At 40.8% G+C, this 25,300-nt stretch overlaps 5 protein-coding genes across 7 annotated transcripts in view; 2 read left to right on the top strand and 3 right to left on the bottom strand.

Moving 5' to 3' along the window:
* ccdc88c (coiled-coil domain containing 88C) overlaps positions 1-1,445 on the bottom strand; it is a 50,184-nt gene extending 48,739 nt beyond the window's left edge. For 2 of the 3 annotated variants that reach the window (XR_004612768.1, XM_034576545.1), the window contains exon 1: positions 787-1,443. Coding sequence is in view for 1 of the 3 variants with exons in the window: in XM_034576545.1 (XP_034432436.1) it covers positions 787-846 (60 nt within the window). In the remaining 2 variants the exon portion in view is untranslated. Of the gene's footprint in view, positions 1-786 lie in introns of all 3 variants that reach the window. The other variant, XR_004612769.1, reaches the window with a different exon arrangement.
* LOC117756218 (histone H1-like) overlaps positions 1-25,300 on the top strand; it is a 266,131-nt gene that overhangs the window by 178,714 nt on the left and 62,117 nt on the right. The gene's annotated exons all lie outside the window — the stretch shown is intronic.
* LOC117756272 (histone H2B-like) lies at positions 673-12,521 on the bottom strand. The gene is made up of 3 exons (XM_034576697.1): positions 12,122-12,521; positions 964-967; positions 673-683 (listed from the first exon to the last, which is right to left on the bottom strand). The coding sequence occupies exon 1, from the start codon at positions 12,495-12,497 to the stop codon at positions 12,123-12,125; it is 375 nt and encodes a 124-aa protein (XP_034432588.1). The 5' UTR covers positions 12,498-12,521; the 3' UTR covers positions 673-683; positions 964-967; position 12,122.
* Positions 14,112-14,475, bottom strand: LOC117756290 (histone H4). The gene has a single exon (XM_034576719.1). It carries the CDS (start codon positions 14,470-14,472, stop codon positions 14,161-14,163), a length of 312 nt encoding a protein of 103 aa, XP_034432610.1. The 5' UTR covers positions 14,473-14,475; the 3' UTR covers positions 14,112-14,160.
* LOC117756305 (histone H2B-like) lies at positions 20,884-21,307 on the top strand. Its single transcript, XM_034576735.1, has one exon. The coding sequence runs from the start codon at positions 20,887-20,889 to the stop codon at positions 21,259-21,261; it is 375 nt and encodes a 124-aa protein (XP_034432626.1). The 5' UTR covers positions 20,884-20,886; the 3' UTR covers positions 21,262-21,307.

The following is a 25,300-nucleotide window of genomic DNA, read 5'->3' as shown; positions in this document are numbered from 1 at the left end:
GACAGCTGAAATCAACTGAACTATGAGAAGACTTCAGATACCTTGCGTACAAAGAAACGGCAGTAACACAAGAAGTGAGATACACCAGCTGTGAGCAGTGAAGCACGGGAGAAGTGTCTGAAGGAGAAGTATCGCAGGCCGTTCCTTCCTGCAGCAGTAAGACTATACAACCAGCTCTGCTCCCAGTAAAACTACATGCACCACCATTATGGACTGCACTTTAACCCTTCTCAACTGTGCAATATATTCACTGTGCCATATTCATCTGTCTGTGCAATATATCTCTCACATACTATATTTCTTTACACAGTATATATTAGATTATTTCATTCATATTTTTACTTATTACTGCTGAAGTCTTGTTGCTGCTGTAATATTGCAAATTTCCCCATTGCAGGACCAATAGAGGATTTCTTATTCTTCTGCTTGACAAGTTTAGAAAGTCCCAGAGACACCTTCCCGATTCTCTCAAGAATCCACTTAATCTGAGGCTTTTACTCTGAAAAGCCTTCCCCCTGTCACTGAAGTCCGTCTGAAGAGTATTAGTGAAAACACTCACTAAAACTGCACTTCTGTAGTAAGACTAGTACTTTTACTTCCCAGTTATCCCAGTTTTACTGGGATATATATATATATACACACATATACACACACTAGTAAATTCTGTAACAGACGTATCTGCTGTGAGAGAGAGAGACAGAGAAGAGAAAGTAAACCAGAAGCAGAGGTCTGCAGCTCGTGTGCATCATCATCACAACTGTGTGTGCGCGTGCTGCTCCCACTCACCCACACCACCAGCGGTGACTCCATGAAAGTGGCCAGTAACTCGGACAGAGTCACGTCCATGGTTGTTCCCACGGCTTCCGACTCCACTTTGTAATCACCAACTAATCATTAAATCCACCGCTCGGTCGGTCGATATCCGCCACCTCTCTACCCGGGGCAGAACAAAGCCCCCGCGAGGCACCGACTCCCCCTACCCTCCTCTTCCCGTGCACGAGCTCCCTCTCTCCCTCACCACTATTGTCTCGCGCTGTCCCGTTTCCCTAAACAAAAGTTTCGAATTAAAAGCAAGTTAAATGTGAACGGGGGCAGTTTGGAGAAGTCCCACACACGGTAGCATGCCCCCAGAGTAAGTTCCGTTGGGTTAGCGGCTTAATATCCAGTCTGTTTTCCGTCTGAGGTAAAAAAAACACTTGATCCGAACTTCGCAGGACAGTTGGTCGCGTTGCCAGGGATACAGGACTCGGACCGTAAAGCGACGAAACCACCGTGGAAAAAAGAAAACTCCACAAAGTAGAAAAAAGTTTTAAAAAACCCCACGACGTGAGGTGGACATGAAGCGTTAGAGCTGTCGTGTCCGTTGTTCCTACATGTCCACCGCGTCCCTGTCGCTTTCTCCTCTCCTTCGCTCCATCAACCGGACTCTGAGACCACAGACAGGGGAGGGTTGATTGACAGCAAGGCAAACCAATCCGCTCACGCAGGTGACGCGGTTCCCGCCCTTCAAGACGAATCAGCCAATAACAGTGTCGCCATTTGTTAGACTTTTCTTTTTAAAAAATGACGTCACATTAATATTGACTCAAACCAGCCAAAGGCTTTCAACAGTGCAAGATAGTGAGCGTCCTTCCCCACGCTTCCTAAACTAGTTTTTCTCAGTTCGGTAATGCAGTGAGGGATATATATATATAAAAACATTATAATAAATGCTTCTACTTATTGCTTTGAGCTTCTTATAGTATATTTAAGATAACCATACCAAACCATGGTGGTACTATGAAAGTTATTACCATCATATTTGATGAGAATGAGCATAATATTAATACACTGAAAAGGCCATAATAGCCACTTAAAAGGCTGCTCCATCTCATGTTATACTGGGCATATGCCCATGTCAATTAAATAGATAAACCAGATAGTTATTTTATTTTGTAAAGCAGTTTTAAATTTTTACACCAGTTACCGACTTTAACTCTAACCCTAACCCTTGTGGCTGATTGGTAGACAGTCTGAATGTTTTTTTTTAACTAGTCAGTATAAAGTTGTCAGATGTTTGGGGCAAAATGGTCTGTGAGCTTACATACTGGGAAATTGACTTAAATTTTCATTTGTACCATTGAGAATTTTGAGTTATTGTTATGATCATCCTCTTGAAATGTTTGTTGTTTTAACATCTGGTTGTGTATAGACACCTAGGGTGTGTGCACACACTATATCACCCAAATTAGATATACGTTTCACGTTAAATTATTTAATGCTCATTAACCATGGTAACTTATACTTCAGAGCTAGCCTGCTCCGTACCAGGATAACTGTCTGGCTATGTTTAGCTGTGTCTCACTCTTTGTGAATGAGGCCCAATGAGGCTACATCTTTGCGGCATGCTTAGCATTGCTCAGCAGCTTGATGCAGGCTACAGGATTGGCATATTGTGTATTGTTTTTGATGAGTCTGGCTTCAGTTTGTTTGAAAAAAATTAAAATAAACTGCCAGTACATTTTATCAACAGGCGCCACTGGTTGAAATTCTATTTGAACTGAACTTACCAAAGGTCCTTTATAGGACAAGTGATACTTACAAGGTTAGTCTCTCTGCTTGTGTTACTTTGGCCTCATCATGCAGTTTTTCTTTTCTTTCTTTTCTTTCTTTCCTCTGCAGCTGGTACATGATGGAAGAGAGGGAGGGGGTGGGAGAGGACGTACACAAATGTTGCACGTTTTTTTTACTTATTTAATTTCTCTGTATTATGTTGATCACTTGAAAAACTCAGTTAAAAAAGTTGAACACATGAAAGAGTAAAGTTCATGTCACAATCTGTTAGTATGTAAACGTTTTGTTGAACTGTTTATTAGTTATTATTTCCAAGCCATGAAAACAAAGAAGATCTTGCCATCTGGATTCGTTTTAATCTATACTGACATCTCTCTCCAATATCTGTATCTCCAACTTCGATTTCATTTTTAGTTTTTTGGTCTTTGATACCGAGGACAAGATTCCTTTTATATTGAACTGACTTTCTGGGACAGACAGACATGTTAAAGTACCTGATTAAGATGATTATGAAAATACAGGCCTACTTATGTAATTTATTACCAAAGTGACTCCTGCTTTAAAATGTAAAGTTAAACCTAACTCAAAGATGCAGACACATCTAACACATTTATTAATTTGTCTTAACTCTTTCTTCCTGTATATCTGTAACTGCAGATAAAGTCATAGTGGAACCATATTCCTGCAAATAGAACACTGTAACACTTTGATTGTGCTAGTGGAATGGCTTAGGTCACAACCGCAAGTGGAAGTTGAAGCTAATTCAAGCTGCACCTTTTCTCGTAAGCCAGGATTGGTTCAGCAACTTGAATAGAGTAACCCTCAGGAAAAGTGGCAATTGCTAATTTAAACATCTGTATCACATCACCATCATCCTTACATCTACAGACCAGCTGAGCCCAGCTCAAACGTGAATAGAACAGCAGAAGAACTTGGCAAAGTTTAGGCAGAGTAGTCACTGTATTGCACAGCACTACCACCCCACCCAAACACTAGATAAACCTTGGGCAGTAAATTTGACCTGTGTATCTCATATCCAGAAAACATGACTGGAATGGAAAAATAAGGAGACTTTTGTATGTTTGAGCTTGATAAGATACTAGAATAAGGCTACCACACACATACTGGAGGTATATCTGCTACCCAGAACATGGCACCTTAGAATTTTTAAAGAAATGATTCATTCTAAGGTCACAATTAATCAATCATGCATAGTTCCAGGTTATAAAACAACAATGGAAACACAAAATATTTATTAATTTTCTTCATCTTTCTTATTACATTGCATGTGCATGTACTGCACTGATGTCCCTACCTGTGACTTTGACACTTTGACAACTTTACAAATGACAATAACTGTACATTTTGCACAACCCCTTTCGCTTATAGTATATTTTGTATTTGCCTATAGTATTCTCTATTTTATTTTCCATTTCATTTTTGTTTGCTATTTTTTAAATATTTTCTATATTTAAAATTGCACAAACTCACCACAGCAAATTCCATGTATGCATTAACCTACTTGGCAATAAACCCGATTCTAATGTGCAACAGACTCACTATTCCAGGAGCACATGTTACTAAGTGGTGCAGTATGGGTACTTGTTTTTCACAAGCGAGACACTGTGATTAGAACATTTACTGCAAGTAAAGTATGAATCATTTCTGCTTACACGATTAGCAAGAGAGAAAATATTTGTATTGAAGATGCAGGTTTATTGCAAATACCCGCACTGTTTTCCTTGGGGGATTTTATGCTCAAGAACATCACATGTAGACATATATAAATATTGTGCATTGAAACTACCATTGTTTTGTTGAAGGACACTAAAACAACTGGCAATATTATCCAGTTGCCATCAAGGATGCATGTGTAGTTTTGCAATTATGTAAATCCGGCAACATATTTGAAGCTTTATTTAAAAGAGGGATGAATTTTGTCAAGTTTGCGATCAGCAGTGATAACATCTGTTACCATTTCTCCTCAAATCAATCCTCATTATTGCAACACAATAGCAGAATATTCCAAATGTGTCCAAACCAGACAACGCACCAAACTTTAAACAATGCACAAGAAAGTGACAATGGAACTGTGCGTCAATGTTTAAAGTATTTATACAAAGTAATTGTCCTGTTCCTTGTCAGTGATGCTCAATCAACCAAGCCTGTAAGAGAAACAGTGAGGAATAGGGTTTTAAAACCAATCACTTCATGCAACAGCATGTAGCATTCAATATAAAGGATGAACAAACACATACTTCATGGAAATTTCAGTCTTTTAATGTTTGTATATGTAATTGAAACAACAAGGTTATCTAATAGATTCAAATGCAAACATGAAAAAAGGGTTTGACCAAATTGGTTGCAGTTAAAAACTGCACTTTAATCAGCGTGGCTTTGCAGCTGTTGCGGAAGAGACCATTAGAAAGTCTTCACTGCCCTCTTGTGTTAAAACCATATTATATTCATCGAGCTCTGTCAGTCTACCTCAGACCAAACCATTAATGGATGTATTTTTATTGCTGTCAAATGTCAAAACGAGTTAGGAGACAATGGGCCTCATTCCCAAACAGTGCGTACGCACAAATCTATGCTTAAACTGTCCGTATGAAGGCTTGATGCACAAATCTGGGATTCATCGATATCTTCTTCCCTAAATTTGTTTGTACTCTGCGAATAAATTTAGAACTTCCTCAGACCATGCGTACGCACAAATGATGACAGCCCAGCTTTCCTAGAAAATGTAAACACACACCCTTTTAACTTAATGCATAGTATATTAAAATGTATTTAAAAGGGAAAAAAAAGGCTTTAATGGACAATAATTTAATTTACTAATGCATTGACCAAATATATTAAATAACCATGAAATTAACGCCCTTTCATCCTCATCATCTATTGTCATAAATCAAACTATACAAGTTGAGATAGTTTACTAAATTGTATATTTGGCCTATAATTGATCGGTCACTCCCAACAATTTCTAGTGCCATGAAATCTGTAGTTGATTTTAACTGATACAATTTTATATATATATAGATATATATAGATATATACTATATAGTGTGCTACAATGACATCCACACACACACCGTGATAGAGTGCCCATTAAACTATGGGCACTCTTTAAAACTGATGTTACATGTGTGAAACGTTTTGAAATAAAATGTAAACATCTTCCACTGAAGAACTTTTTATCCTCTAAAAAACAGTCTGTCACCGAGTCTGCTGACTCAGCTGCAACTCCTCAAAGTCACGTTCATGAGCCCTCTCATTGTAAACAGCGACTTCTTGACGCTGATTCCACCGATCGTTATGCACCGTCTTCCGGCTGTGAACCAGTGCATAATGTTTTCTCCAGAGACGCTCCTCTTCTCAGTAGCTACTTTAGTCTACTTGCAACAAGAGAATATTTTCAGGTGGTGTAAATAAGACATAGGGGAGAACGGTGTAAGATGTATGGAGGGTTTTCTGGGCCAAAACTATATATATAAAAGACATAAATAATTATATAATTAAATGCCTAAATAAATTTAGTATAAATTTATTTATATATTTCGAATTTTATCTATGTATTTATCTATTTATGCTCCTCTGTCTCATTCGCGCTGTGCGCTGCGTCAACTGCGTCAAACCAAAAAGAGCGCTCTGCCATCTCCTCCAGCTCTACATACATTTACTAAGTTTACAAAGTCTGTTGTTTTTACTCAGACTGAATATATATACACGTGTCCGATTGTGTGTGTGTGAGAGAGCAAGTAAGAGAGAGAGAGAGAGAGAGAGAGAGGAAAAGATGATGAATGCACTGCTCTGAATAAAGTATCGATCCTTATATGATGATCAGTGTTGATATTGTGACGACAAACAAATCAACTTTTAAACTGTAGCGAGTCAGACGTGTTATGACCAGCTCATTTTATGCCACAACAATTAAGGGAGGTCTACAGAGATAGCTTGAATCAAAGCAACATGTTTTAAAATAATCAACAGAATAACAAAATGTATGAATGTCAAGTCAGTTGTCATTGTGTGGTGGAGGTGTGGAATGTAGTGAAAGACATGTGTATGTAACTTGTGTTGTATGGCGGAGAGCAAACGTACAAACTAGGAGCAGGAGCTTGGCTGTCCAGGGAGAGAGCGCCATCAGTCGAAATGCCGCCTGGCCTTTATACTTGGTTTTGCAGGTGCAGACGCAGCTCCGTCAAATATCTGTTTTCACATTCTCTGTTTTCTTTCTTTTCTTTTTTTATTCTCTTCTTCCGAACAATGATTCACTGACAGAAAAACCTGTCAATGATCTGAGTATCTTCGATGTATCATCTAGGGCAGCAGGGCTCTTCTTATCCTTATTCAATTTGATTGCTGGTTAGCAATCAGATGTCCGCTGCCATCTTGAATTAGGCAGAAGCAGTAGATTCATGTTCAACCACCAATCAGAAGCTTTAACCCGCCCCCTGACTTTTGATGAGTGAGTTGACAGCTTTATTTTGTTTTGTCCAGCAGCTTACTGAAAGTATAAATAAAACTATATAGTGTGCTACAATGACATCCACACACACACCGTGATAGAGTGCCCATTTGGGCAGCTCAAGAGTCGTTGGATGAGGTTGGACACAGCTGGCAGAAAGCTCCTTCATATACCTGAGAAGGTGAAGAATTATCTTGGCATCTGTGTCCTGCACAACCTATGGCTCATGGCATCCCCTTACCACCTGGAGTAGAACCACAACAAGACAGGCACGAAGACACAGCCAAATGTGCTAGCTCACTACACCTTAAAACTTTTGAGTCCACGCCCACCCGCTGTGGGCCCCACCCGCTGTGGGCCACACCCGCTGTGGGCCACACCCCGGACTCACCTTGAGTATAAATTGGACTGAGACCGGACAATCGGCTCCAATTGTTTGACAGCACAGCATTGAGCAAGCATTGAGTAACACTTTCCAACAATGTCATCCAGCAGCATCAGGATCTGCCCGGCCTGCCAGACGAGGTACATCATGCCTGTCGACCTGCATGCCCGCTGTGAGTCGTGCCTGGGACAAGCAACGCTTTTGCTGCTGTCACGGAGGACATTTTTCTGTCCCCAGACCACTATCACCTGGACGAAGCGATCGACTTTTTCAATCAACACGGGTCGGACGACTCACCAGACGGTCTGCTCCCTGCTCTCCCCCTCTTGTCGGAGGGACTGGAGCTCACGGACGTCTTGCCGACCACCACTTCTCGGTCAGCCATCAGTGCTCTCCTCCGGGAACTGCCAGGGATCATCGAAAAGGCGGCCGCTTATAAGAACCTGCGGGGCCTCCGACGACAGACGACATGTTGGGACTTTTCGCCCTGGTCCAGCAGGCCCGGCGAGACTCGGTCTGGCCCTGCTTGCCCGCTGTCAAGGCTTACGAGTACAGAGTGGCAGCGGAGCCTGGAAAACTACACCTACACACCAATCACAAAAGTGGAGGAATTTTCGGTTCACGGCTTCCCTCCAGTACCTCGTCTGGAGCCGGGCCTGGTCGCCGTGTTCGGGGTCATGGTCAACCCTTTGAGGGGACAGCGACCTACCCCACTCTCCCCAAGACTAGATGACAAGACTGTCGGACCAGTCCCACTAGAGTGCCCTCGAGGCTTCGGCGGCGGCAATAATATTGCTGTACTATTGAAAGTTAGCAGTGGAGCCTGAGCTGGGAAAGGCATCCAGTGCTATATTGACCCTGAGCGCATCCATTGTCATCGTCCCGGCCCGCATCACCACCTGGCAGACCACGATTCAGAAAAACATATGGTTATATTTTTTCTTTTTTTATTCTCTTCTTCTGAACAATGATTCACTGACATAAAAACCTGTCAAAGATCTGAGTATCTTCGATGTATCATCTAGGGCAGCGGGGCTCTTCTTATCTTTATTCAATTTGATTGCCGGTTAGCAATCAGATGCCTGCTGCCATCTTGAATTAGGCAGAAGCAGTAGATTCATGTTCAACCACCAATCAGAAGCTTTAACCTGACTTTTGATGACTGAGTTGACAGTTTTAATTTTGTTTTGTTCAGCAGGTTACGGAAAGTATAAATTAAAGTTAAAATAAAAGTATAAATAAATAACTAAATGTATAAATAAATACATACAATTTGAAATGTATAAATAATTGTTTAAATAAAATTCAAAATATATAAATAAATGTATAAATTAATGTATAAATACACATTTAGTCATTTATTTAGGCATTTAATTATATAATTATTTATGTATGTATTTATGTATCCTTTTATTTGTGTATTTATATAATTATTTATATATATAGTTTTGGCCCAGAAAACCCTCCGTAAAGATGAGCCTCATTTTACATTTGATATTACTGCAAAACAGAATTGCAATTGTACATGAGTAATTATAGATACCTCAGGTTGTTGTGTAACCATGGAAATTAAAACACAATCATTATGGTTTCAGAAAAATGATCCATCAAAATAATGTGGTCCTTTGGCACAACTTACCCCAGGTGGGGGTAAAATTATCATTTTGATGCGATTAATTGATTCCCCTATGTCAGGGGTCGGCAACCTTTACTATCAAAAGAGCCATTTTCCCCCCTCTTCTACCAAATAAAATGTGTCTGGAGCCGCAAAACATATGTGATAGCACAGCTTATAAAGTTTTATTTATAGTTTTACCCAGTGTTGTGCCAGTTCGCACTTAAAATGAACTAGTTCAAAGTTCAGTTCATGCAGATGAAAATAAACTAGTTCACGTACATAGTATATTTTTAACAAATTTGAACTTGAATTGGTTCCAAAAATGTAACTACTTATCGTTCATTTGTTCCAGTTGTACTGAGCACAAAATGTTGACGAGTCATTTTTCATGATGTTTAAATGCAGCTTCATAGACTTTGGAGCGAATCAAACAAACAGTACGTTACTTCATGTACTGATCAGGGGTCTCATTTATAAAACAGTGCTTGGGATTCATACTAAAAGTGTACGTACGCACACCTGAACGCAATGTTCGCTTTATAAATCACCGTCCACCTGGAAACGTTTGTACGTGGATCTGCCTTCAAGTCCGCCCTCCACACGCCCACTTTCAACCATAAATGGTCAATGCAAAGCACGGCATGAATATTAAATTATGCTGCTGCCCAATGGGTCATGGCATCAAGCGATGAGAAGAGGAAGCGAAACTTTCTGACACTGACATCGAGGTGTTTGTTAATGAGGTGGAGGTGAAGAACGATTTTATGGGCGCGCAGTGATGTCACTAATGAATAAAATACACTGATACTCTGCCGCTGCTGTGGATAACACAGTGAGTGAGAGTGAAGATGATAGAAAGAACGGAGCCTGAAATAAAAATAAAAAAAGATCACAGATCACAGATCAATAGAATCTATATCAGCTTATCAGACATAGCTGAACCCTCTATTCTTCCTCATCCTTCCATTCGCGTGCATCCATCATGCAGAATCAAGCACCAGTGTCACGGCAGTATTTATTTATTTAGAGCATCGGACCGATTCCCTCACATCAGTGGATCCTCACCTCCACTCTGCGATATTATTTGGAAAACCCATCTAACCTGCTCGGATTGGAACGTGATTCCCTCTGTCCTGGATGAACCAAACAAGCTAAGTCTCCCTATTGAAACTCTCCTGGCTTCACCGAATTCCCTTGGCCTCTAGAAACTTCACCCCTCATCTTCCCTCTACCTGGAGATTAAAGGACCGCCATAAAGAACACACATTTCCCTCACTTTACCTTTTCATTGGACCCTAACTCCCCTCTCCAACAACCACACACACACACATATCCCTCTTTACAAATCGAATTATGAACTGAATGGCATATTATATACAAACGGTTTTGTTCCTGAACACTCTCCCCACACACACAATCTCACACTTGATCTGAACTCGACCTATACTCATCATGAACTCTTAATGGAAGCTTCTTTCACATGTTTATTTGATGGACGGTTAATTGTTCTTATTTGGAAATGAATTTGTTTGCATTGATTACTGGATATTTTGGTCAATATGAGTTCTTTGTCTGTTTATCAATTATACCTTTTTGATTTGATTGTTAACTTGATTGAATAATTCAATTGAATATATATTGATTAACCGAATTGATTGTTTGTGATTTATTTTTCTTTGATGCCTTTTGTAGATAAGCTATCCGGGTTAACTCCCTTACTGGGAGATATTAACATTTTTGACAGGTGAAGAAGCCCTGTCTGGCGCCCAACTCATTCATTTTTTCAATTTAGAAAACCTACGCTACAGAAGTGATCTCCAGTGCGCTCTGTGCGCCTGATGGCACAGTCCCGTTCACTGCAGTGATTTGGTGATACACGCACAGTGTTAGAAGATATTATTAAAACCTATTAATGACTCGGCTCTGTAACTTCGCTGTTAAATGGAATCCAAACGTAATTTGCTGGAAGTTGTTTTATATATTTTTAAATGAAAAGGTTCGAGTGGAACAGATATGTCCCGCGAGCAAAACTAAGCTGTTGGTTTTAATGTAAATCTGCTTCAGTTCACCACCTCACGTCTGCGTTGCCACTTTCCCGTCTCCAAAACGTTCGTACGCATGGGTCAGAGTTTCCGTGGAAATACGCACATTTTCCCGTCAAGTTTGTTTCAGGCCCCCGTAGTGATGAGGACACAGAAGCTCTGATCTCACTACGTGTGTCGCTCTGAGCGAGGGCGGAGCCTAGTTCACACACACACAGGCCTGATACGTTGATTTAAAAAATGTACGTGCCATTCACTTTCGCTGGAGTGAACGCCACTCAGTTTTCATATGAAAACTGATTCGTTCAGTTCGTTGTTCATGAAAAACATAATTGTTCATGCATAACACTGTACAGGGAGCCGCTGAGGGGGGGCTGAAGAGCCGCAGGGGGCCGACCCCTGCTCGATGTGTAAATAGTGCCACCATTACAAATTAATAGAAAAATGACAAAATCCATGCCATCGATTTAATAAAGGCAAAAACTTCTAATGTAAAACCATATATTTGTTTACAGTTAAATATGTTACTGAAACCTTTCAGGGAAGGATTAAACGGTGATCCGTGTGTGTTAGTTACAGAAACAACATATTTGTACATGTACTTTTGTGTACGTAAAGCATGTTTGTGTGACTCAAATTTAACATTGGTTAACAGGGTATTTATTAGATTAACATTCAACACAATCACTAATTTGACAATACAGATTCACACAGTAGATCAGATCAACAGTTTTTCATCTTGTAGCTTACAATGACTTCAATTAAAATGTAATGACAAAAACATATATTTTAATTAAGATAGAAGACTAACTACACAGTTTGTGTATTAAGTCTCTTAAATGATTCAGAACATGCGGAGATGAGAAAATAAAACTTCCATATGAACCCTAATTATTAAATTCAACCATGATCTAATTAACCAGTTACAGTATTATTTAAAAGTAGATATTTTACTATTGATGGACATGTCATTAGAGTCAGGACAGTTTGTCTCCATAGAGAAAGTGTGTGGCTCTTAAAAGAGCCGTTGCTTTGATGTCATGTCTCCAGAGTCGTTTACTTGGAGCTGGTGTACTTGGTCACGGCCTTGGTGCCCTCAGACACGGCGTGTTTAGCCAGCTCCCCGGGCAGCAGCAGGCGGACGGCGGTCTGAATCTCCCTGGAGGTGATGGTGGAGCGCTTGTTGTAATGAGCCAGACGAGAGGCCTCACCGGCGATGCGCTCGAAGATGTCGCTCACGAAGCAGTTCATGATGCCCATGGCCTTGGAGGAGATCCCAGTGTCGGGGTGGACCTGCTTCAGCACCTTGTACACGTAGATGGCGTAGCTCTCCTTCCTGGACTTTCTCCTCTTCTTTCCGGCCTTACCGGGGGCCTTCGCCACCGCTTTCTTGGAGCCCTTCTTGGGCGCAGGCTTCGCTGCTTCAGGCATCGTCACGGTATTATTCGATCAAATGAATACAGACGGCAGTGGCCAGGCTGTATTTGAACACATCACATGTAAATCTATCTGTGCCGTTCCCTCTCTGTCATTGGCTGAATGTTGAGCGTCAGTGTAACAGCACGTGGGAGTGTCTCCACGTTCATGAGTCCATTATTCTGCTGCTGACAGAGGTTGAACTGTAGAGCTCAACTGGAACATTTGGGGGGTTAAGAAATGCAAGATGTCTGAAAGTATATATGTTATTATTATTGATGTTAGTATCACATTAGTATCATTTAAAACAAACTGAACTAAAGTAAGCTGATAAATACACAGCTCTAAATGTTAAGGGAACACTTAATGGTCACAGTAAAACACCAAGTCAGTTCGACTTCAGGTTTATCAATCTGTCCATTTAGGAAGCACAAGTGATTGTGAATCAATTTCACCTGTTTTGGTGCAAATGAAAGTGACAACAGGTGCAATGAAGAGGCAAAAGCAAGACAACAACAGAAAGGGAACAGTTTTATATGTGGTGGCCACAGACATTTGCTCTCTCCTCATCCTTCCTGACTGATTCTTCTCTAGTTCTGTGTTCTGCTAGTGTCCTTGTCACTACCTGTAGCATGAGGCGGTCCCTGCAGTCCAATCAGGTAGCAGAGGTAGTCTGGCTCTAGCTAGTTATTAATTAAAATGTATTAAATTATACAAATTCTGACAGTTGGTCCTGCTCGCTGCCTCTGAATATTATAGTCCAATTAGCTGCAGCGTCAAGACCTTGTCAATAGAGTTTGCGAATTTCCGCCTGTTTGAGTCATTCTATAATTAGGGCTACATTTCATGTCAATGGACATGTCTGTCCATTTGGATCTAATTTACGATTTTCATTATATCATTATGACAACCAGTCTGACGGAGCTTAAATATGATGGATATACAACTGTTCCTGGTATCCATCCCCCCTCTCTCTCTCTTTTCTCTCCCCTATTTGCCCCCCACCTCTCCTCTCTTCACCATTTTCCTGCTGGAGGTTTCTTCCAGTTATTGAGGGAGGTTTTTTGCTGTCCACAGATGCTGCAAAGTGTTGCTCATTGTGGGATCTTTTGGGTTTCTCATGAATTTTTATTGTGATTTGTCGCTTGAAATTGAAGTAAATACCTTTTATTTTAGTTCAATAATTTTTTGCCAAAAAATGTTGTGAAGCACATTGTGAACTTGTTCGGACAATTGCTGTGCAAATATTTATTTATGTATGTGTTGGGTGAAAAAAATCCAACCAACTCATGACAAAAACACCTTTCATGCAAGTGCTTAACTGGGTTTATATATCAATTATTCCTAATAAGTTAAGATATTCGTTTATGTAATTAAGAATTTAATTTTGTATTTTATAATTATTTTATTCATTAATTTGTTTACAATAGTTGTTAATCAAGTGCAGCTTCACTAAGTCAGTCTCCATCCTGGAGTTTATCCACTTTAAGAGATTCAACTACCCCACATTGAACCCTCACGTTACACCGTCATAGTTCCATCGATTTACAGACGTTGTAGTATTGTTGTACTCTGGAAGAACGAGTGATTAGTGTTGAGCAGAGGATGTGAGCTCTCATTGACTCAGTGTGTGGCTCTTAAAAGAGCCGTTGTGTTGTTGAGCTGTTGTAAAGTGAGTTTATCCACCGAAGCCGTACAGAGTGCGGCCCTGTCTCTTCAGAGCATACACCACGTCCATGGCGGTCACGGTCTTCCTCTTGGCGTGCTCGGTGTAGGTGACAGCATCGCGGATCACATTCTCCAGGAAAACCTTCAACACGCCGCGGGTCTCCTCGTAGATCAGACCGGAGATACGCTTCACTCCGCCACGGCGAGCCAGGCGGCGGATGGCGGGCTTGGTAATTCCCTGGATGTTATCACGGAGAACTTTGCGGTGACGCTTTGCGCCTCCTTTACCGAGCCCTTTTCCTCCCTTTCCTCGTCCAGACATTTCTCTTCAGTGAGATGAGATCTAGTGAATAGAGTGCTCCGCGAGAAACACAGTTATTCATAGCCTGACTGAGGACCTGATAGAAGACAGAGGCGGCCGTCTTCCTCCTCTGTGGATCCTCATGGCCGCTGATAATAAAGTATATGGTGCGCTAGCGCCTCCACAGGTTTGGATGTAGGACGGTAGATATTGAGGTCTGACACTTTACCAGTTTTGTGTAACAGTAGGACTGTAGCACGTTTCCATCAAGTAGGAATAGTGCCTGTGAAAAAGGCTTGGTTAAAAATAAGAGTAACATTAGGACTGATTAGGGAAGTACTTAGACAATGTAGGTAAGGCTCAAGATGATCTGCACCAGTGTTTCAGCATGCTTTTAATTTAAACAGTAACAATACAAGAATCAACTGTCGTTCTGAAGCCATATCAGATGAAAGACCAGAGGAGAGGAAGTGATTATCGACTATTGATAATCTGTCTGTAATTTGACCAGGTGTCTGATTTGAGGAGGGGGTGTGATTGGTATGGTTTTTAAGGAAAGCCATGGGGTTCCAAACTGTAATGGTTGCAGGTAGACAATGTTGACTGGTCACCTATTCTTTAATAATGCAAGATACATGCAACTCCCCCAGAGCCCCTGGATCCCCCAGAACAATTATAAATTAAGCATTCTACTGCTACAGAGTTATAACTGAGATAACACGGTCAAAATATGTGAATAACCATACATTACATTTTCCCCAGTATAATGTATGAAGTGCAATGCTCCCATGTAATGTGCAAAGTATACATACTGTTTTACGTACTACCAATTTCAATCTTAACGCTCCTGTTATACTCAAATTTACAACATTTATCATTGGGGTCATTTTGACCACAGCAATTAAAAACCTCCAGAAAATGATTATCTGGTCTTCCCTGGCCGGGCTCCAGGCGTCACGGAGCCAAATGTGAGAAAACCAGTTCCTATGACATGCAGGTCGACTTCTTCCCAATCCCTACACCATAAATCCTTCACTTTGGACAGGAAATCAACAAGAGTTGCTGTAAAATCAGGGAAGAAAACATCTGATATTACACAAACACATTGATGATTAAATGAGGAAGTAAACATTATCGATCATCTCTTAGCGTAGTGATGTTATGCCATGAATTGACCACAAGGAAGCAGTGCATGCACATGATATCGTTTTATGGCAGGCTATATTCAAACTTTACCTTTGACTAAACAAACATGAACACAAGGTCTCTAAAGCAGAACACAAGTGATGTGATGTGACGTCGACCGTGCTCCAGCAGGGAATTTTATACATGCACCATATATGATCATTCCTATGCTGTTTAACTCTTTCACTGTTTGGAGATTCCCTCCTGAACCTTCATTATATTTATCATTAAAAAATATTTGTATCCATTTTATTTTATGAATTATTGAACCCTTCTCTGTGGACATGATGTTTTAGATGTAGTGGGAAGACAGTAAGTGTCATACATTTGATATTATAATAATTCAATTAAATTGAATGGAATGATCATGTTGAAATTTTTTATTATTAATTAATTATTTCTCCCTCATAACATCTAGAATTGAAAATATTTTCAGTTTTAAACCCAAAAGCAGTTTCAACTGCTGGACGTGTTTTGTCCCATGTGTCAAGAATCAGTGATTTTAGTTATTCATGGGGAGGAGGTGGGGATTTGTTCCCTGATAGTTATAATTGTATTTTTAAAGAAGCTCATGAAATCATTGCTCCTCAGAGTTAGAGGAATAGATGGATCAGTAGAACTATGACTCTCTGTCATCTCTCAGTGCTTTCTTGTTATATATCAGGCTATCTTTCCAGGTTAGGTGAAAATCATCTTGGTTGGTGGAACGCCACTTCCTCTCCAGCTTCTGTGATGTCTGTTTTAAAACACGTATTTGATAATTATACCATGGAGCTAATCTCCTCTGGTTTACTTTCTTATTGTTCAGCAGGGCGACAGTGTCAAGGGTTGTTTGTAATGAGGCTGCTGTACATTTAACAAAGTTATCAACTAGTGTGGGAGTGAAGTTTTGACAACTGTCATGTATTGTACCGACACATGGCTGTGACTTTAATGTCAGAGGACTCAATTCTTTAAAGTTGTTTACAGTATTATCAAGCTTGACAAAGATATCTTTGTTCTGGTTTGCTTACCACTCTCTCCATGTGCTTGAGTAAAAGATGGAACGAGTAATGTTGACTACACTTCCTAAATCTGTGTTCACATTTATTTATTCATAGTTATCTAGATACAGGGGGTGGCTCACCTTACCCACTGGCTCTATACTTACCCAGTTGTCACCCACATGTGTTTCTGCATAGACTTGAAGCGTAGTTAATAGATATCTTATACAATCTCTTTCCTGAACCATATTTCTCTTAGGGATTCTCTCTGTTCACATGAGATGTGGAGCCCAGAGCAGGTCGTGGATCAGCAGCTTAGACAGCAGCTGTGTGTCTATGCTTCAGATTGAATTCATAGATCCACCTGAGCTGAACAGGGGAGAGTGGAGACTCTGCTGCGGACTTCATCGGACATCAGGAGCTCGAGGAACTGAGTGTGAAGCCCATTGGACAACAGCAAGGTGCTGTTAAAGCAGATCAAAGCTAAATTAAACTGTTGAAGTGCAGCATCTAAACATAACAAACAACTCTGTCCATGGTCCTGATACAATTTATCCAATTTTCAGTTAAAATTATACTTTGAAAATGTGCAGCCTTTGTCAGACCTGATTTTAATGTTAATTCAAAGTATAGGTGTGATCACACTTAAGCAGGGCCAATGCAAAGGTTGGAAATATTAATCAGGTTAGTGTTAAAGAGGTTAAAGATATTTCAATGAAACATTTTATTCAGTATGAACGAGCCTGAGGATAAAAATGTCATCACAATAAATCAGTAGTTTGAATCAGGGGGAGAGTGACAGACAAAATGAGTCATTCTGTGTGGAATCAAAAAGGTTGTTGCAGCATCTTCTCTTATTTAGTTAAACTCTCGTCTATATGATGAATGGATCCCAAAACCAAGGCCTGGAAATGATCTCTCTTCAAATCTTGATTTTATGTTTTCAGCCTATGAATTTATTTAGTTTTTGTATCCTGCCTTACTTTAATTGATATATTCTGAAAAACATCATGAGTGAGAGTTTGCGTGGAAATACGCAAATTTTGCCATCGAGTTTGTTTTTATAAATCCAAGAAAGAAGATACGAGAAGTGGCGTACGTTTCAGGCCCCGTTTTGTGCGTACACAATGGTTATAAATGAGACCCCTGGTCCTGATAACTGATGAGTGTTTATTAGTTAAAGTGAGAGCAGGTCAGCAGGAGAGTGGAGGAGGACACAGAAACTCCAGCTCGGTAAGAACCAACTGCAGCTTCTGCTCTGATTATGAAGCAGCGGCACAGATTATTGACCAGAGAGAAACTAGGGTAGTGACAAGGACACTAGCAGAACACAAAACTAGAGAAGAATCAGTCAGGAAGGATGAGGAGAGAGCAAATGTCTGTGGCCACCACATATAAAACTGTTCCCTTTTTGTTGTTGTCTTGCTTTTGCCTCTTCATTGCACCTGTTGTCACTTTCATTTGCACCAAAACAGGTGAAATTGATTCACAATCACTTGTGCTTCCTAAATGGACAGATTGATAAACCTGAAGTGGAACTGACTTGGTGTTTTACTGTGACCGTAATACGGTGGCCCTGAGAGCTCAACGCACTGCAACTTAAGAAAACACAAGCAAAGTAAGAAAACATCTTCATCAATTTCACAACACAACACAACACATTACAGAAACGCGCTGCAAACACAGAAATGCGCAGCAAATACAGAAACGCGCAGCAACTACACTCAGGGGTGTCCAAACTACGGCCCGCGGGCCAACTGCGGCCCGCCATCCATTTTTAATTGGCCCGTATCAAAGTCTAAAAATAGAATGGACTATGGCCCACTGTATTGCACTTCTTAGTTTAAACACTAGGTGGCGCTATTGTCTTGAACAAGGCAGCGTCTCCACAAAGCAAGCAATCGAAGAAAAAATTTGTTCAGCGTCACCAGAAATGCCAGAACCGAAGAGACGCAAGATTGCAAGCGAGTGCAGAAAATTTCAGACTGGGTGGAAAAATGAATATTTTTTCATAGAAACCAAGGGGAAGTGTGTTTGTTTGATTTGCAATGAGAGTGTTGCCGTGATGAAAGAGTACAATGTACGACGGCATTATGAAACGAAACATCAGACCTTCACGTCCTACACTGGTGCCGAGCGGAAAGAGAAGGTAAAGCAAATGGCAGCTAGCCTGCTAACGCAGCAACAGTTTTTCCGTGCTAACAAAGCTCAAGAAAATGCAACAATAGCCAGTTATGAAGTATATCCGTGCGAAGCTCCGTCTCTTCGAGTCACAACTGCGCAACTTCAATGTAGCGCACTTCCCCACGCTGACCGAAATCAAATGCGCATTTCCAAATGCCAAGCTCTCTGCAAAAATGGGAGAATATGTGTCTGTGATCACATCTCTCATGACAGAATTCAGTCAGCGCTTCCAAGATTTGTCTGTCATTGAGAAGGAAATCACACTGTTTGCGGCTCCGTTTTCAATGGATGCAGAAGAAGTGGAGGAGAGTCTGCAATTAGAACTGATCGAAATTCAGTGTGATGATTCTCTTAAGAATCAGCATCAGCTTCTCTCCCTACCTGACTTCTACCGGAGCTTGGAAAAGGCCAAGTTTCCTCTGATGAGACGCCACGCAAAACGAATGATGAGTCTGTTGGGCTCAACATACATCTGTGAGCAGACATTCTCTCTGTTAACGCTGAACAAAAGCAGACTGAGAACCAGAACGACCGACAGCCATCTCCGTGACGTCCTTCGCATCTCAACCACCAAACTTACTCCTGACCTGCCAGCTATCCTTCAGACCAAAGCGCAGCATCACTGCTCCCACTGAGCGCAACATTCTTCCCATTACAGGTGAGTTAAAAATATACACACAGTTTTCATTTGTTAATAAGCCCAATTACTTAATAAATTCAGTCAATTAAAGTTGATGACAATTTTTTAACAAACGTTAGTTGATGTGTTAACAAGCCCAATAATTTATTTGTGTAATAAGCTTGAAATATCCACATCCCCTATTTCTCTTCTTGTCTCTCCCTTCATACAGGACAATGAAGGGGGATCAGCACCCTAAGAACCAATCTGAGGCTGTCACTGAGAGAATGACCTGCCAACCTTTTTGTAAAAAATAAAATGAAAATCTACTAATGGAGAGCTATGATGGAGGCTTTTTTTTCTTCAAACATGTTCAATTATCAAACGTAATTTACCTGCATTTGATTGATTTTGCCAATATTAGTGCATGAGAGGTGAGGCAGTATACCTCACGTCTAGTGAGTGGCCCAGTCCTTTGTATATTTTTCTGTATGTGGCCCTCGGGAAAAAAAGTTTGGACACCCCTGAACTACAGAAAATGACATCGGAAGTGTTTCCAGAGGACTCCTAAAAGTGATGGACATGTCCGCTTGTTGTTGCTGCCGCAGTTTGGAGTTGTTAAAGTCGGTGTCCGTCAGTGATCGTGGAAAATTTGCTAAACTTTAAACATTTTGGTTTATTTTAATAAATAACAAACTTTATTACTGCAGATGTATCCTGTTAACCCTCTGAGACCCACTGGGCTGTTTACGATCTCAAATATCATGTTGTCTTTAGAGCGTCATGACTCCTCAACGGTCAACGGTCAACAAAACATGCCGTTTTCTCCTGTTAAACTGAATAAACAGCGCTAACAAGCAAGCCCCTGTTCGTGAGGCAATGTATTGTCCATATTGTGCAGGGGTAGGAAACCTTTACTATCAAAAGAGCAATTTTGCTCCCTCTTCCGAGCTCTGATCTCACTGTGCGTCTCTCCGAGCTAGTGAGCGGGGGCGGAGCCCCAGGGCCAGTGTGTGTGTGTGCGCTATGTTTTCTTACTTTGCTTGTGTTTTGTCCACTTGCATGTGTTTTCTTAAGTTGCAGTGCGTTGAGCTCTCAGGGCCACCGTACCATTAAGTGTTCCCTTAACATTTAGAGCTGTGTATTTATCAGCTTACTTTAGTTCAGATTGTTTTAAATGATACTAATGTGATACTAACATCAATAATAATAACATATGTACTTTCAGACATCTTGCATTTCTTAACCCCCCAAATGTTCCAGTTGAGCTCTACAGTTCAACCTCTGTCAGCAGCAGAATAATGGACTCATGAACATGGAGACACTCCCACGTGCTGTTACACTGACGCTCAACATTCAGCCAATGACAGAGAGGGAACGGCACAGCCATATTTACATGTGATGTGTTTAAATACAGCCTGGTCACTGCCGTCTGTATTCTTTTGATCGAATAATATCGAGAAGATGCCTGAACCAGTGAAGCCTGCGCCCAAGAAGGGCTCCAAGAAAGCGGTGGCGAAGGCCCCCGGTAAGGGCGGAAAGAAGAGGAGAAAGTCCAGGAAGGAGAGCTACGCCATCTACGTGTACAAGGTGCTGAAGCAGGTCCACCCCGACACTGGGATCTCCTCCAAGGCCATGGGCATCATGAACTGCTTCGTGAGCGACATCTTCGAGCGCATCGCCGGTGAGGCCTCTCGTCTGGCTCATTACAACAAACGCGCCACCATCACCTCCAGGGAGATTCAGACCGCCGTCCGCCTGCTGCTGCCCGGGGAGCTGGCTAAACACGCCGTGTCTGAGGGCACCAAGGCCGTGACCAAGTACACCAGCTCCAAGTAAACGACTCTAAGGAGACATCAAAGCAACGGCTCTTTTAAGAGCCACACACTTTCTCTATGGAGACAAACTGTCCTGACTCTAACGACATGTCCATCAATAGTATAATATACGTTTTAAACTAATACTGCAACTGTGGTTGATTGGATCATGGTTGACTTGAATAATTACGGTTCATATTGAATTAGTTTTATTGTCCCGTGTCCACAGGTATAATACATTAGATGCGTTACAAGGACTGAAGTATTTGTATAGTGCTAATACACACTGGTGTATTGAGGCTTTTTCTAATGGTCATCGATTTATGATCTTTTTAGCATTATCAATATACCCATTTATTTAGTCATTAGCTCCACAACATCCATTCAGAGCCTCAAACTTAACAGCACCTAAACACAAACCGCTCTGTCCATGGTCCTGAAACAAGGTTAAGATTATACTCTGAAAATTACAGCCTTTTTCAGACGTGGTTTTGTCTTTAGGTTCAAGTTTGTTAACACTACTCTGCAGGGCCATTGTCATGGTTGGAAAAAACTAGTCAGAATAGTGTTAGAGAGGTTTACATTCAAAGGAGTGATTACGATTTGAAAGAAACGGTTAAATCTGAAGATTTTCATTTCAGCACTGGGTGCAATTTACTCTAAAACTATTAAACTTATCTAACCCTGTCTGCCAAGGATGCACTCTGCATCGGTGGAATATGAGAATGGATCCTTCAGAGTGACTTGACCAACCAACTCACCCACATCAAAATTATCCTTTTTCTCGACAGTCACATGATACTTGACCAATCTGAGATATGAGTAAGGTTAGTATAAATGTGGTTATGATTGTTGGAGGGAGCAAGAAAGTGTTGTACTTATGTGCATGTTGGGGGGAAACTCACTAGAGACAAACTTTTTTAAAAAAAATGGTTATCATGGTTCATATATTGATTATTAACAAGATGATGTTTTCCATTAATTTAGAGACGTTGTTTGATTGTAATTTGACTAGGTGTCTGATTTGAGGAGGGGGTGTGAATACAATTTTTAAACTAACAATTTAGTAGCACTTACTTATAGCACTTTGTAGTTTTGCTTTTTTGAAGAAACTGTACTTTCTCGATTCTTGTTGTTCTGGGTTTGTACCCTCATGGTTGAATGCACTTATTGTAAGTCACTTTGGATAAAAGCGTCAGCTAAATGAAATGTAAATGTAATGTAATGATTGGTATGGTTTTTAAGGAAAGCCATGGGGTTCCAAACTGTAATGGTTGCAGGTAGACAATGTTGACTGGTCACCTATTCTTTAATAATGCAAGATACATGCAACTCCCCCAGAGCCCCTGGATCCCCCAGAACAATTATAAACCAATAAGCGTTCTACTGCTACAGAGTTATAACTGAGATAACACGGTCAAAATATGTGAATAACCATACATTACATTTTTCCCACCATAATGTATGAGGTGCAATGCTCCCATGTAATGTGCAAAGTATACATACTGTTTTACGTACTACCAATTTCAATCTTAACGCTCCTGTTATACTCAAATTTACAACATTTATCATTGGGGTCATTTTGACCACAGCAATTAAAAACCTCCAGAAAATGATTATCTGGTCTTCCCTGGCCGGGCTCCAGGCGTCACGGAGCCAAATGTGAGAAAACCAGTTCCTATGACATGCAGGTCGACTTCTTCCCAATCCCTACACCATAAATCCTTCACTTTGGACAGGAAATCAACAAGAGTTGCTGTAAAATCAGGGAAGAAAACATCTGATATTACACAAACACATTGATGATTAAATGAGGAAGTAAACATTATGGATCATCTCTTAGCGTAGTGATGTTATGCCATGAATTGACCACAAGGCAGCAGTGCATGCACATGATATAGTATTATGGCAGGCTATATTCAAACTTTACATTTGACTAAACAAACAGGCACTAACATAAATGACAAGGTGTAGCATATGAGCTGTGGTACACACCTGCCCAGTCACTCAGCTCAGGACCTCCTGGGCGAAGCTAATAGCCTGCTAATTATCACACGAGCTTCTAAACAAAGTCTAATATTTACAACCAGTGTCATAGTACAATGAAACACAACATCAGGTATAAGTGATAAAAACTGACATTGTCACTAATGCAAAATGTTCAAACAAGGATATTTTACAGCTGTGCTAAACGAACCTGCCAGGCGAGGGAGTTAACTACTTTCTAGGTAAGTCTGCTACTAAACACGAGCTGTGTGCATGAGCACAAGGTCTCTAAAGCAGAACACAAGTGATGTGATGTGACGTCGACCGTGCTCCAGCAGGGAATTTTATACATGCACCATATATGATCACTCCTATGCTGTTTTACTCTTTTACTGTTTGGAGATTCCCTCCTGAAGCTTAATTATATTTATCATCAAAAAATATTTGTATCCATTTAATTGCACATGAATTATTGAACCCTTCTCTGTGGACATGATGTTTTAGATGTAGTGGGAAGACAGTAAGTGTCATACATTTGATATTATAATAATTAAATTAAATTGAAGGGAATGATCATGTTGAAAACATTGTATTATTTTTCCCTCATAACATCTAGAATTGAAAATATTTTCATTTCAAATCCAATAGCAGTTATTCATGGGGAGGAGGTGGGGATTTTTTCCCTGATAGTTATAATTGTATTTTTAAATAAGCTCATGAAATCATTGCTCCTCAGAGCAAGTGGAATAGATGGATCAGTAGAACTATGACTCTCTGTCATCTCTCAGTGCCTTCTTGTTATATATCAGGCTATCTTTCCAGGTTAGGTGAAAATCATCTTGGTTGGTGGAACGCCTCTTCCTCTCCAGCTTCTGTGATGTCTGTTTTAAAACACGTATTTCATGATTATACCATGGAGCTAATCTCTTCTGGTTTACTTTCTTATTGTTCAGCAGAGCGACAGTGTCAAATAGGGCTGAACGATTAATTGCATTTGCGATAAAATCGCAATAGGATAAAACGCGATTTTCTAACGGCAAAGTGCGCGATTGCAACGTGCGAAAGAGAGTAGGGCACTGGGCTGCATCAACATTTCATGCTGCCCTTTAACCTGTTACAATGGCCTCTGGCTCAACGGAACAGTCAGAAACTGACACAACTGAGACTTTAGTCACGAAGAGGAACAGCACGTCGGTGGTGTGGAATTATTTTGGCTTCAAAAAAGATGATGCTGCGCAGTGTCAGGTGTTATGCAGAGCATGCCGTGCTACCGTTGCTACTTCACGGGGTAACACTACAAACTTGTTCCAGCACTTAAAAAAATACCATAAAACCATGTACGACAGTTGTATGGCCAAAATGCCGAGCACCAGTGCGCCAGACAAGCCAAATACCTCAAGACAAGGATCACTGACCGAAATGTTTGATAGTGTCACTCCATATGACCACAATTCAAAACGGCACAGGGAAATCACTCGGGCGATAATCGAGTTCATAGCTAAAGATATGGTGCCTCTCAGCACGGTGACCAAGCCTGGGTTCACGGCATTGATAAATACGCTTGATAAACGGTACAGTATACCCTCCCGTACATACTTCAGTCAGACTGCCATACCGGAGCTGTACAACAAGTGCAAAGAGAAAGTCGCCGCGGAGCTTAAAATGGTGGAGTTTTTTGCTACTGCTACTGATATGTGGTCAAGCCGCACATCTGAGCCTTACCAGAGTCTTACAGTCCATTTTATTGATGAAGATTTCAACCTCAAAGCTCGCTGCCTACAAGCTGCGTACTTCCCAGACGACCACACAGGGGAAAATATTGCAGCCGGCCTGAGAGAGGGGCTTGCCAGCTGGGATCTCCACGAGGAGAAACACGTCTGCATCACGACGGACAACACGTCAAATATGGTGCTGGCTGCACGGCTTAATGAATGGACGATGTGTTGGTCATATTTAAATCATTCATTACGTTTTGTCGGGGATAAAAAGAGGATAAAATAAAAAAATTGCATATTAAATCACAATCGCAATATTGGGGGAAAAAATCGCAATTAGATTATTTTCCCAAATCGTTA

Source organism: Hippoglossus hippoglossus, chromosome 22 (genome assembly GCF_009819705.1).
Source record: "Hippoglossus hippoglossus isolate fHipHip1 chromosome 22, fHipHip1.pri, whole genome shotgun sequence".
NCBI classification, from domain to species: domain Eukaryota; kingdom Metazoa; phylum Chordata; class Actinopteri; order Pleuronectiformes; family Pleuronectidae; genus Hippoglossus; species Hippoglossus hippoglossus.
This window is presented reverse-complemented; position numbering and strand designations above follow the sequence as displayed.

Coding starts and splice junctions, on each gene's coding strand:
- LOC117756290 (XM_034576719.1), bottom strand. CDS start 14,472: ATGTCTGGACGAGGAAAGGGAGGAAAAGGGCTCGGTAAAGGAGGCGCA.
- LOC117756272 (XM_034576697.1), bottom strand. CDS start 12,497: ATGCCTGAAGCAGCGAAGCCTGCGCCCAAGAAGGGCTCCAAGAAAGCG.
- LOC117756305 (XM_034576735.1), top strand. CDS start 20,887: ATGCCTGAACCAGTGAAGCCTGCGCCCAAGAAGGGCTCCAAGAAAGCG.